The 12997-nt window shown below is 26.9% G+C and overlaps 1 protein-coding gene across 1 annotated transcript in view; it reads right to left on the bottom strand.

Annotated features, from left to right (window-relative positions):
- Positions 1-10574: 10574 nt before the first annotated feature.
- LOC111683142 (sodium/hydrogen exchanger 3) overlaps positions 10575-12997 on the bottom strand; it is a 40284-nt gene continuing 37861 nt past the window's right edge. Inside the window, exon 19 of the mRNA XM_046948333.1 lies at positions 10575-11295. Coding sequence (XP_046804289.1) covers positions 10824-11295 — 472 coding nt within the window. The 3' untranslated portion in view covers positions 10575-10823. The remainder of the gene's footprint in view (positions 11296-12997) is intronic.

The raw sequence follows: 12997 nt of genomic DNA, 5'->3' as shown, positions 1-12997 counted from the left end.
TTAACATGTGAGTATGAATATTTGTGTTTGGTATTGGTTTATTATTATGACGTCCTATCATGTGCCACTATTAAGAATTAATCGGTAACATCAAAAAATAAATTGCAACACATTGCGGTCAGACATTGTAAACGCCCAATTATCATACTCATCATCACCACAAGAGACAGCAGCAGGCGCAGCGATAAAGGCATCAGTGACATAGGCTTCAAACAGATTCTCATTATCATCATTATTACAACTGTCGTTGTTATATGATTCTTCGGTTTGCAGTTTTTTGTTTTTTTTCATATAGAATTCTGTTTTTTTTACTTTACACCATGCATACATACATATGTACATGATTTTAAAGTGAATTTTAATACAGCTACCGACTTAATACATGCTGATGTGTATATTTTTTGAACAGTTACAATCATTCGTTAATCTATGTATTGACTTTAAAGTAAATGCTATTCAATTAAATTTGCCATAATAATTACGAATTTTATTTCTTTACCCCTTGCAACCAATACCCTCATTTTATTTTTTGCCACAATATTTCAAATCAATTAAATTCATTTTAATTTTATATTACTATTTATACATATTTGGTTAATATTTTTCCAACTTCATCTACATTTATATTTTGTTCAGAAATATGGTTATAATTAAATGACATTCATACATTCATACATGCATTGATTCGCATTCATTGAATGTCAGCATTTGTTTGCAAACAATTAAATAACAATCATACGCCGTGTGTTACATCCGCAACATGCAATTAAATCATCATTCATACACAATCGTGGATAGAAAATTAACAAATAATATTATATAAGTATGTGTTATTAAATATATATAATTGTATAGTTATGTAAATAATAAAAATACAACAAATAAATAAGTTAAATAAATATATTAATAATAAAATAGATTAAAATATAATCACAATATTAATTCCGATTTTTTGCTTGTCAATATTCCCATCAATTGTTGTTTATCTGTAATGAGGTGCGGATATACTCATATTAATTAATAGTCTAATAAAACTCGCCACTGATTTTGTTTTAAATAATGTTTTAGTAAAATACAATAAATGAGATAAGTGCATAAAAAACAAATGTACTAATTTGTAAATAAAATCAATTCTTTCTAGCTTTGAACAAATGTGTTTCATTTTTTAAACACAACTACCATCGGGCTTCTAAACTTTCAATGAAAACTATAAACAAACAGTATCCAGTACAAGTATCCGTGTATGTTGCAGCAACATCAAGTTGCAAGTATGTGAATAAAAGTTTGTGATTTATATTTAAACAAACAACAGATGTGACAAAACAAAATTTGTGACTCTCTAGAAAAGTTTTAGTCGAGAACTTTAGTATCAAAGTTAAAAAGGAAACATAAAACAAACAGAGAAAAAGAACTATAAACATTGCGATGTCTGGAGAAAGATGCAACCATTTGTTGCAAGAATGACAGAGACATAAACTAAAAGACAAAAATATTTATATAACAAATGAAACTAAATTCTAAATAAAATGCCTACAAAAATTGCTCGAAATGCTTCAACTTAATGCGCTAAACACAAGGAAACACTAAATGTGGTAAAAACAAGTTTGAGACATATTTAGATATGATCCATATGCTGCACTATAGACAAGCCAAGTTTATAGACTAGACTGAAGACTAGACTACAAACTAGACAATAGACTAAACTGTAGACCAAACTAAAGACTAGACTATAGACTAGGCAATAGATTAGGCTAAAGACTAGACTATAGACTAGACTATAGACTAGACTATAGACTAGACTATAGACTAGACTATAGACTAGACTATAGACTAGACTATAGACTAGACTATAGACTAGACTATAGACTAGACTATAGACTAGACTATAGACTAGACTATAGACTAGACTATAGACTAGACTATAGACTAGACTATAGACTAGACTATAGACTAGATTATAGACTAGACCATAGACTAGACCATAGACTAGACCATAGACTAGACCATAGACTAGACCATAGACTAGACCATAGACTAGACCATAGATTAGACTATATACTAGATTATAGACTAGACCATAGACTAGACCACATATTAAACTACAGACTAAACTACAGTGTAGACTACAGACAAGAGTGCAGAATATATTAAATACTTACTACAGACAAGACTATAGAATAAACTAGACTGGAATTTACACTAGACTGTAGCATAAAATATGCTAACTAAATTTAAATAATATTAACTATGTAGTTTAGCAAAATTTTTATTATTTAATCATACATTTTTAATAAACCTTTGGCTTATTTTCTTTTGACTAAACAAAACTATTTTCCAAATTTTTAATAAAAACTTTAATTTTCAACACTAATTTGCATAATTATTATTTTATTATTAAATAATGCTTTATTTAACAAGTATTTAACCTCAAATGTGTGTATGTTGTTTTTTGCTAATTAAATTAAAATTTGTTAAAACTTTATTTAATTATAAAACCAAACACGAATTCTAGTTCAAATTTTAAATTGTAGGGAATGAGCTTTACATGTCACAGTGATTGAAATAAATTAAAAAATTAATAAACAATTATTAACATAAAGTTTTGTTGATCTGTATAGATAATTTTAATTATAGCAATAATTTTTTTTAATCTTAAATGTTAATTTTAGCTTTTACTATGACAAATTTATCATGTTTTGTTCTTAGCTTTTTACTTACCACATAATTTTCATCTCTTTACCACTGTCCATAACAAATATAAAGTGTTAAATTATAAAGCATACATTTAGCTGCGATGCCAATAGATATTTATTTCTGCATACATTTAGGGTTCATTAAAATGTTTGTGTAAATTTGAAAAATAAATTTCATGAACCAAAAAAACTTTATTTTTTTCGAACTTTTGCTTGCGGTTCATGTAAATTTGGTCGCTGTTAAAGTGTTTTTAATTTGAATTTGTTGCTTTTTTTTTGGTTCGCGAATTACATACAATTGTCATTGTTTCATTGTATGACCAACACCATGTTTATTGTTATTGCAATTATTATTTTATTAAAATAATTATTTTTAGTATTTTCAGTCCATTAGTGTGAATGTGTTAGAATTTGTTTAATTTATGTAAAGTTTTTGTATGCACAAAGAAAAATGTGGTTTTGATATTCCAAAAAAAAAACGCAGAATGCATTAAAAAGTAATTAAATTTATTTATTTTTGTGAAGATTTTGGGATCTAATCTAAATTATATTTTTCAATGTACAGAAGACTGTAAACTCTACTAAACACTAAAAACTAGACTAAACATTATACTAAACATTATAGACTAAACGTTATAGACTAGAATATAGACTAGACTATAGACTAGAATTTAGACTAGACTAGACTATAGACTAGACAATAGACTAGACAATAGACTAGACTATAGACTAGACTATAGACTAGACTATATACTAAACTATAGACTAGACTGTAAACTAGACTATAGACTAGAGTATAGACTAGACTATAGGTTAGGCTATAGACTAGAGGGTATAGACAAGACTATAGACTAGACTATAGACTAGACCATTGACTAAACTATAGACTAGACTATAAACTAGACAATAGACTAGACTATATACTAGACTATGGACTAAACTATAGACTAGGCTATAAACTATACAATAGACTAGACTATAGACTAGACCATAGACTAGACTATAGACTAGACCACAGACTAGACTATAGACTAGACCATAGACTACACTATAGACTAGACTATAGACTAGACTATAGACTAGACTATAGACTAGACTATAGACTAGACTATAGACTACACTATAGACTAGACTATAGACTAGACCATAGGCTAGACTATAGACTAGACTATGGACTATACTATAGACTAGAATGTAGACTAGACTATAGACTATTCGGCACACTAGACTAGATTATAGTCTAGACTGCAGGCTAAAATATAGACGTCACTATAGACTATGCTATAGGCTAAACAATAAATCTACTTAAATTTTTAAGAGGAGTTATTTGGTTCCCACGGATATGGCAGGAATCTCAATATTTTTATTTTCAGGTAACTAAATAATTTGGAATCGCACTACTGATGGACCATATTGTTTCGTGGTCAGTTATGAACTTTTATCTTATTATTACTGTAGTGGTTGTTGCTCTTACTGTGTTGAATATTTTTAGAAGTTTAGTCAAGACATCAACCGTATGTTCAGTGTTGGAAAAGTATTTAATTCATTTTTGCACTATGGGCAGGGAAATTATAAAATTTTATATTAAAGTTAACTGTGACGATTATGGTAAACTAATTCTTATGTGCATTTATTGATTTGGGTTATAAATGTTTTCGAAATCAGTTAAGATTCGTAATATCATACGGATATTATTTAATTAAGGGAAGGTTGCCTTATTATAGTGACTATTTTTAGATTCCAGTAACAGTTGCGATGAAAATAAAACTACAAATTTGTTTAATAATTTTTTTTATTTTATTTATTTGTTTTTAAACATTTTTTTTGTTTATTAAAGTTAAACCTTTAATTTTCTTTAAAGAAATTTTGTTGGTTTGTTTTTAAAAGGAATTTATACAATTTTTATTTAAAGTTTGTTTTTTTAGTTTTTCTATTTTTTTTTATTTGGTTTTTTATTTTTAAAGTTAAACTTGACTTCATAAAAAATTACACTGTACAAAAATTTTCACGCAATGCTTTACAATGAGTAATCGACTTTGTTTTTATTTATATTAAAAACTTGTTTATTTTAATATTATTTTTTTTAATATTAATAACTTTTTTAGTATAGGTGTCTGTGTGGGTATTGTTTTCAATAAAGTTTTATTTTAGCAAATTTTACAATTTTTTTTTTGTTTTTTTTTTTTTTTTTTTGAAAACAAACTTTATTAACTTTAAAATGAAAAAAATAATAAAAAATGTTTATAACAATAATAATAATTGCAATGGCTTTAATATGTAGTTTTTTTATTTAAATTTTTATTTGCTTTTTTAGTTCTTTTTTCAATATTAGCATTTGTTTATGTAATTTTCAGCTTTGAAATATTTTTTATAAATTTTCTTTGATTTTAGTTTATTTTTTTCAATATTAGTATTTTAAGCTATTTTTTTAAATTAACTACTTCAAAGGCGTTTGCTTAAAAACTTTAACTCAATTGTGTTTATATTATAATTATTTTTTTAATTTTTAGGTTAGGTTAGCTTTTAAGCAACTTAAGTTGCCTTTTATGTTGCTTATTTAGCTTAGAGTTTTGCCTTTTACGTGTTTTTTTTTTAATTTTTTTTAAAATTTTATTTAAAATAATAAGTTCAATTTAATTGTTACAATCGTTTAAATATCAAATGAACACATAATTAACACAAATAATTTTAAAATAACAATTCAAAATTAAATATTTCAAAATTTTAAAGACTAACGCAAATTGCACTAAAAAATGTTGTATTGCTGATGCTGTCCGAACAAAACTACAGTTTATCAATTAAGATTGTACTACTCAAGGGAAAAGGAAGAATAGCGCAGGAAAAGTGGCACTGAAAGATGTTGTATTGCTGATGCTGTCCGATCAAAACTACAGTTTCTCAATTAATATTGGCTTACTCAAGGTAATGAATAACGCAGGAACAGCGGCTGGAGATTCTAGTTTGCTACTTATGGAGTCCACGACTTTGCTTTAAGGCCTCCTTAGGAAGTCAAATGATATCTGTGGTTTAAAACATTACAGGACTATATTAAACATTTCCGAACTATAATGCAGATATATTCTGTTTAGACGGGTATTCATGTATAACATTTATCTTGTCTGATCTTTATATATTTATCAAATGAAATGCCTTTTGTATATCTTTCTTTTGATATACATATTGTAATATGTATATCAAATAGACATAAAACTCATTGGTTTTCTCAAAATTCTGATCATATGTTCATTATTTCTGGCCCATATGATCAGAATTCTGAGAAAACCAGAATTTACTGATTATTAATGGCAAACTTCTCGAAAGCATATCTTACAAGATTTAGATAATCAAAATATAATGACGTATAACGCTAAACCTTTCTCGTTACTTTTAAGGTTATCGTATACAAATTTTATATAGAAACTGATCTATATTTGAAATCCCTTTTGGAAGACGTGATTTCTTATTACATTCCCCACTAAAAAGTATATATCGTCGCCTGAAATGCAAAAAGGCGTAAAAACCAAAAAAATTAAAATCGACTTTTGGATTGAAACGCCCTTTTGTATTTCGAGTGACGAAATGTACCAAAAATATTTCATTTAAGAGTCTTAAAATAGTTGAAAAAAATGTATTACGTTCGATAGGAAACAGTACTTCCAATAACTTCTTCTTTATTGAAAATTATTAAGATATATACCGAAAGGGGCCTTATGATATGTGATTTGAATTCAAATTTAGGTGAAAAAGTTTCACTGCGATAACTGTTTCAGGTCTTTGACATGATAGTGATCGACGCATGACTTTTAAGTTAGTATTTTTTGACTCATTTGAGCCGAGGTTAAACATCTTGATATCTATAGCAAATACTTCTAAACGAGGACTAAATATTTAGTTAGTATTTAATGCTAAAATATCAAGAGGTAAAGTCCTCGAGGAGCGATGTATATAATAATAACTGAAATGTATTCCTTTGATTAGAAGAAGAAGAAGGAAGAGTTGATTAGAAGAAGAACAAGACTTCGATATTGGAATTTTCTCTATTAAAGATTGAAAGGAAATCGAAAAGAACAGTTTTAGAATTAGGAAAGTCAGGAAAATATTAATCAAGGATTCAAACATCTAACAATAGGCTTTGTTCTGGGTAGTGTTTTTATAACGATAGTAATGATGATATCACAACAAATAAAAGAAAACTGATAGATGATAGCAAGGACGATATATTTCCAAACAAACCATTGATGGTAAAGTAGAAGATATTTATAGCGGAATGATCTATTTAAAGCTGTTAAAAACTGATTAGTTGATCAGATGAACACATGTTAGCTAATCGAAATCTCAATCGCGTAATGCAACTGCATTATCTAAAACGGATCTTTTAATATGTAAGTAAAACCATTTGAAACAAAATATGTTAATTAATATAGAAATTCTAACATTTTTACTTTCGAATTGTGTTACAGTGTAAACTTTATGATATCTGATCTGAGATACCTTTGTCTTGGTTAGATTTTAAGATTTTAGAAAACTTAAGACACACACTGTTAAAGTATGAATGAGTACTACCACATGTAAACGAATCGACTTAAAGAGTGCTCTCTGCTTTTGAGAAAAAATGCAATGCTTAATGCATTTGGAAAGTAATGGAAAAGGAAGAGAGAGAAATGATTCTAAAGCAGGATCGGTCTGTTATAAACTGATTTCAGATGAAAGTATTTAGAAGTAACTCGAAAAAAATATATTGTTATTATTGGAAATCTGACAGATTACTCTCTGACAAGACTATAGACTTGACTGAACTTCAAATTAAACTATAGACTAGAAAAAATAATAGAGTATGGACCATTATAAATTAGACTAAGGAATATACAACACTATAGACTAGATTGTACACTAAACTATAGATTAGACTAAAGTAGTATACTTCAATCAGAGAATATAATGATATTGATTATCCAGCAAGTGCTACAAGTAAGATCGACAAATATGTCGCACTACAGACATGACTGTTGACTGGACTATAGACTTGAATAAAGACTAAACTGTAATTTAGACTATAGACAATATTATAGGATATAGTGTAACCTAGTACTAACTGGACTAGACTATACACTTAACAATAGATTAGTCTAAAGCCTTGACTATAGTCTATAATGTAGACTGGACTATAGGTTAGACTATATAGTTGATTATAGACTTACCTACAGATTTAACTATAGATTTACCTTCAGATTAGACTAACGACTGGCCTATAGACTAAACTATATACTAGACTCTAGATTCAAATACATACTTCATAATGATGAGATTAAACTAAAGTCTAGACTATAGTCTAGAATGTAGACTGGACTATAGATTGACTATAGACTTGATTATGGACTAACCTACTGAATTAACTATAGATTTACCAACAGATTAGACCAAACTATAAACTAGACTCTAGATTCGACTACGGACTTTATAATGGACTAGACTATAGATTACAGAATAGATTATATTATAGACAGCTTGTCAAAACTTTAAAATACTAGACTATAGATTGCAGAATAGATTATATTATAGACGGTTTGTCAAAACTTTATAAGTTTGAAAAAGTTAAGTGTCGTGTTTGCTCTGCTGTACTGAAAGTACCGAAAAAAGTACTAAAGTACTGAATTTTCCAAGACTGAACCTCTCTATGTTTTCAGATATTACAGAGATCACTATTTAATGATGTTTTAACAATTTTCACTTTAATCCTAATCTTAGATATTTTCCCACACTAGCGTCCACATTTTTGATCTTACTTGTTACACGTACATGATAATTAATTCTAAGCAGTTCGACAAAGAGTCAATTCATCTGAAAAAGGCAGATATTTGTAGTTTGGCTTATTCGTCTTTCATCACGGATGTACTTTTTGTAAAAGAGTGTAAAGATAATAGTCTCTTTAGTGCATCCTTTGTAAACGAAAGCGTAGATACTACAAAAACACACAATTAAGTTTTTTGTCTTATCGTAATCTATGCGGTGACGAGCTCTTTAGTGCACCCTTTGTAAACGAAAGCGTAGATACTACAAAAACACACAATTAAGCTTTTTGTTTTATCGTAATCTATGCGGTGACGAGCTTGTCAGTCACCTATGCAGTCTGTGTCTAGTATACAGAAATGTCACAATGAACACAAAGATGTCACAATGTATACAGAGATATCACTTTTGATATCTAAAAAAGTGTAAAATTAGCTTTTCTTTAGAATTTAGAATTTGTTTGGTGAAAAGAGATATATAAAACACCATCGCTTTATTCAAAAGATATAGACCCCTCTGTATACCCTGTAGCTAGTGCTGTTACCCTAGGTAGTTCGGGATTGAGCGACAGCACTGCTGGGTTTCTTTTTATTCTCTGATTGAAGTTGTCTTTGGGTGAAACATTAGAGGTGGAAATGTAAGAATTGTTGGGCAATACTTGTACAGTGGTTCTCAGAGGGGAACAGGCAGGACATATTGAATTGTGATAAACTTTCATTTTAGTTTGGACAGGAATAGTTTAAGGTTTTATAGAAAAATAATAAATTCTATAGAAATTTATCAAAATTTATGAAAATTTAAAATTGAAATAAAAAAAATTTGTTTAAATAAAAACTATAACAATATATAGGATTTTTGTTTTTTTTATATTAAAATATATATATTTTTTTCTTTTTATATAAATTAGATTTAAACTATTTATTACAATAATAAAAAATAAACATTTTATTGATTTTATTATTTAAAAAAAATTAAATAGAAGAAAATAATAATAATAATAAAAATTATTTTTGTTTTTTTGCTAAATGCACTTAAAAAAGTTGAAATTTAAAAAAAAATTTAAAAATATTTTTTATAAATAATTTTTTTTAGGGAAAGAACAAACACAAAAGAACACAAAAAATATTTAACAGATAATTTTTTTTTAACAAAATTACATACAATTAATTTTAATTTTTATACTGATAAGAAAATTTTAAAGGAAAAAAGTATTTAATTAAATAAATTATTTAAAATTTTAAATATTTTTTTAAAAAACAATACTTTTTTTGCAAAAAATGTTTAAGTATATTGGCAAAAAAATTTTAAGAAGTAAAAGAAAAAAGAGACAAAATGAAGTTTGACAAAAAAGCTTTATAAAAAAATTTAGTTTTGAAAAAAAATTTGGAAAAAATTGAAATTTTTTTGAAAAATTTTAAAAATATTTTAAAATATTTTAAAACTTAAAATTTTATTTAATTTTAAATAAATTTTATAAAGTTTAATTGATATATAATTTCTGAATATTAGAATTATGTTGAAAAAAAAAAATTGAAATTAAATTTAAAACTTAAATTTTTAAAAAAATTTTGTTAATTCTTCATTTTGTCTTAATTTTATTTTTAAAAAAAAATTATAATTTATTAAAAATGTTAAAACAAAAATTTAAATTTTTAATAAAAAAATAAAAGAAAAAATTAAGTCGTTGCAGTTTTTTCTGTTTGTTTTTTGTTTAAAATAATTAAACATTTAAATTACCAACTACTAAAAACTATGATACAAATTAAATTGTTTATTAATACTAAATACATTTGTATTATTTCTTTTTTTGTTGTTGTTTTAATTTTTTATATATAAATAATTTGCAAATATCCCGTTTACAATTCTTAAATAACTTTACAATTTGTTGAATGTGTTTTTTTTAATAAAACTACTAAAAAGTGCCTAAAGTTTGGACCGCTCTGCTTTTAACATTTGTTCTTTTCTTTTAACATGCTGTTCAATGTCTGCTCGGGATATTTAATTCTATTTAAAATAATTTGTTGTTTTTGTTTTAAGTTTTTTTCCTATACACATGTTTTTAACACATTTACAAAGAATTTTAAATTTAAAATAAACTTATTTTGTTATTTAATAAAACATTTCATATTTAAAGAAATTTCTAGATTTTCTAGATCCCATAAGTAAATATTGTTGTTCTTGTTTTTCTATATCATCATCTTCATCGTTCTCGTCATCGTCATTGTTATCGTCTTCTTCATTATATTCTTCAACTTCTATAAGATTTTCTTTAAAATTTTGCTGGTATTTTTTATTAAGTTTAACTTTATTGTCCTGCTCTGGCTCCAGCTGCTGCTCATCCACTCAAATAATACTTTCATCATTATTGCGTGTCAAACGAATAGAAGTTGTTGTGGTGTTGGTGGTGGTGTTAGGATGTAGTTGTTCCTCCATTAGACCCGGCCTCGTTAAACGATTGCTGGGTTCATTTGTGGTAGTGGTTACAACTATATTTTCATCATCATACAAATCAAAATCCTCTTCTTCATCATCATCATAATCGGAATTAGTGCTGGATAGTAGAGCCGTTGTTACTTGATTCTTTTTATTACTGCCACCCATAGCACCACCCATGTTACGTCTTATTTGAGCTCTTGGTGTTAATTTGGGCAATAGAGGTTCTCGACCACTGCTGGCCTTTAGTAGTTTATCACTATTCCCGCTGGCATAGTCGGCTTTTTCCGCATCGGCTAATACGGACTCCCATTCTTCGCCAGCCGGTTCACATAGCGATTTTGAGTGTCCATGGTAATAAGATTCCTCGGGGATAGTGTCTCTGTTTTTTGTTTTATGTTTTAATTTTTATAGTTTGTGTTCGTTTTTTATTTTTTTCAGGGGAAAAATTGAAGAAAGAAAATTTTGGAAAAAAAGATTATGAAATGATATGTTTATAGTTTGGTAAAAATGCCATAAATTATAAAAGATATATATAAAACATTTTAAAGAACCTAGAAGTTTGTTAAAAAGGGGAAAAGTTGATGCGATTAAAAAAAAACTCAAATTTCCCAAAATTTAAAGTAATTTTTTTATTTGCTAACTTAACATTAGTTTTCTGAATTTTTTTTTAAATTTTTCATTATTTTTTATTTCGCTTTAACTTTTTCCCTTTTTTAATGAGTTTTGTCTTTGTTTTAAAAAAAGATTTTTGTTTTTAATAAACTACACAGTAATTTTGTTATTATAAATGTTAAATAATACGAAAAAATATTAATTACAACTTACAACACTGGATCGAAAATAACTTGAAACGTAGTCTAGGTTTAAGGAGATGTGAATTTGAGGGTCACGAGTCTTCGAAAAACAGAATATTGGAGTAACGTACGAATTAAAGCCAAGAGACCTTTAAAGAAGATTTTGAGAACTGAACCAGGACTGAACTCGAACTGAAGTAGATCTGAACTGGAACTGAACCAGAACTGAACTAGAAGTGAACTAGAACTAAACTAGAACTGAACTAGAACTGAACTAGAACTGAACTAGACTGAACTAGAACTAGAACTGAACTAGAACTGAACTAGAACAGAACTAGAACTGAACTAGAACTGAACTAGAACTGAACTAGAACTGAACTAGAACTGAACTAGAACTGAACTAGAACTGAACTAGAACTGAACTAGAACTGAACTAGAACTGAACTAGAACTGAACTAGAACTGAACTAGAACTGAACTAGAACTGAACTAGAACTGAACTAGAACTGAACTAGAACTGAACAAGAACTGAACTAGAACTAAACTTTACTATAACTGTATTGAACTGGATGAACTCCAATGATATAACAAACTTTCTAAAGTTAAGTGACTCGCGCTGTTATAATATCCCGAAAAAAGAGATTTTAAAAATTTTTTTTTGGATTAGAAAAGTTTCTTTTGGGTTTCGACTTTTTAAAATTTCGTTGACCCATGTTGTTAAAGGTTTACAATAGAAGCAGTGAAACCTCGTTTAAGTTATTTTCGTTCCAGCTGATGAATTTGCAAAAAATCTTTACAACTTTCACTATTTAGATAGAGAGAGAGCTACAAAAAAAAAAAATAAACTACAGTTAAACCTGGTTTTAAAGAAAAAGAGAAAAATATTTAAATATTTTTAAATTAAAAAAAAAACTATATGAATAATAAAACCAGATTTTACTGTAATTTATTTGTGTTTTCAAAATGGTTTAGTAAGTATAGTATTACAAAAATTCAATAAAAAATAAATCATTAACATAAATAAAAAATTAGCCATACATGCAAATTAAAGGAATTAAAAATAGAGAGTTTTATCGTTCATAAATTTATTTCGTATTTATTTTTTAAGGGGAAAAAAACTTTATATTTACAAGCAAATAGTAGAGAAAAGAGAAAAAATTATAGATAAAACATATTACAATTATAATAACTAAAGAAATCTCGTTTTAATAAGAGACCTTGTTTTTTCTTTAATTTAAAATATTTTCGATATAACTATTGATTGTAATACAATTATAATTTGTTAGTT

The sequence above is a fragment of the Lucilia cuprina genome, chromosome 2 (assembly GCF_022045245.1).
Source record: "Lucilia cuprina isolate Lc7/37 chromosome 2, ASM2204524v1, whole genome shotgun sequence".
Classification (NCBI taxonomy): Eukaryota; Metazoa; Arthropoda; class Insecta; order Diptera; family Calliphoridae; genus Lucilia; species Lucilia cuprina.
This window is presented reverse-complemented; position numbering and strand designations above follow the sequence as displayed.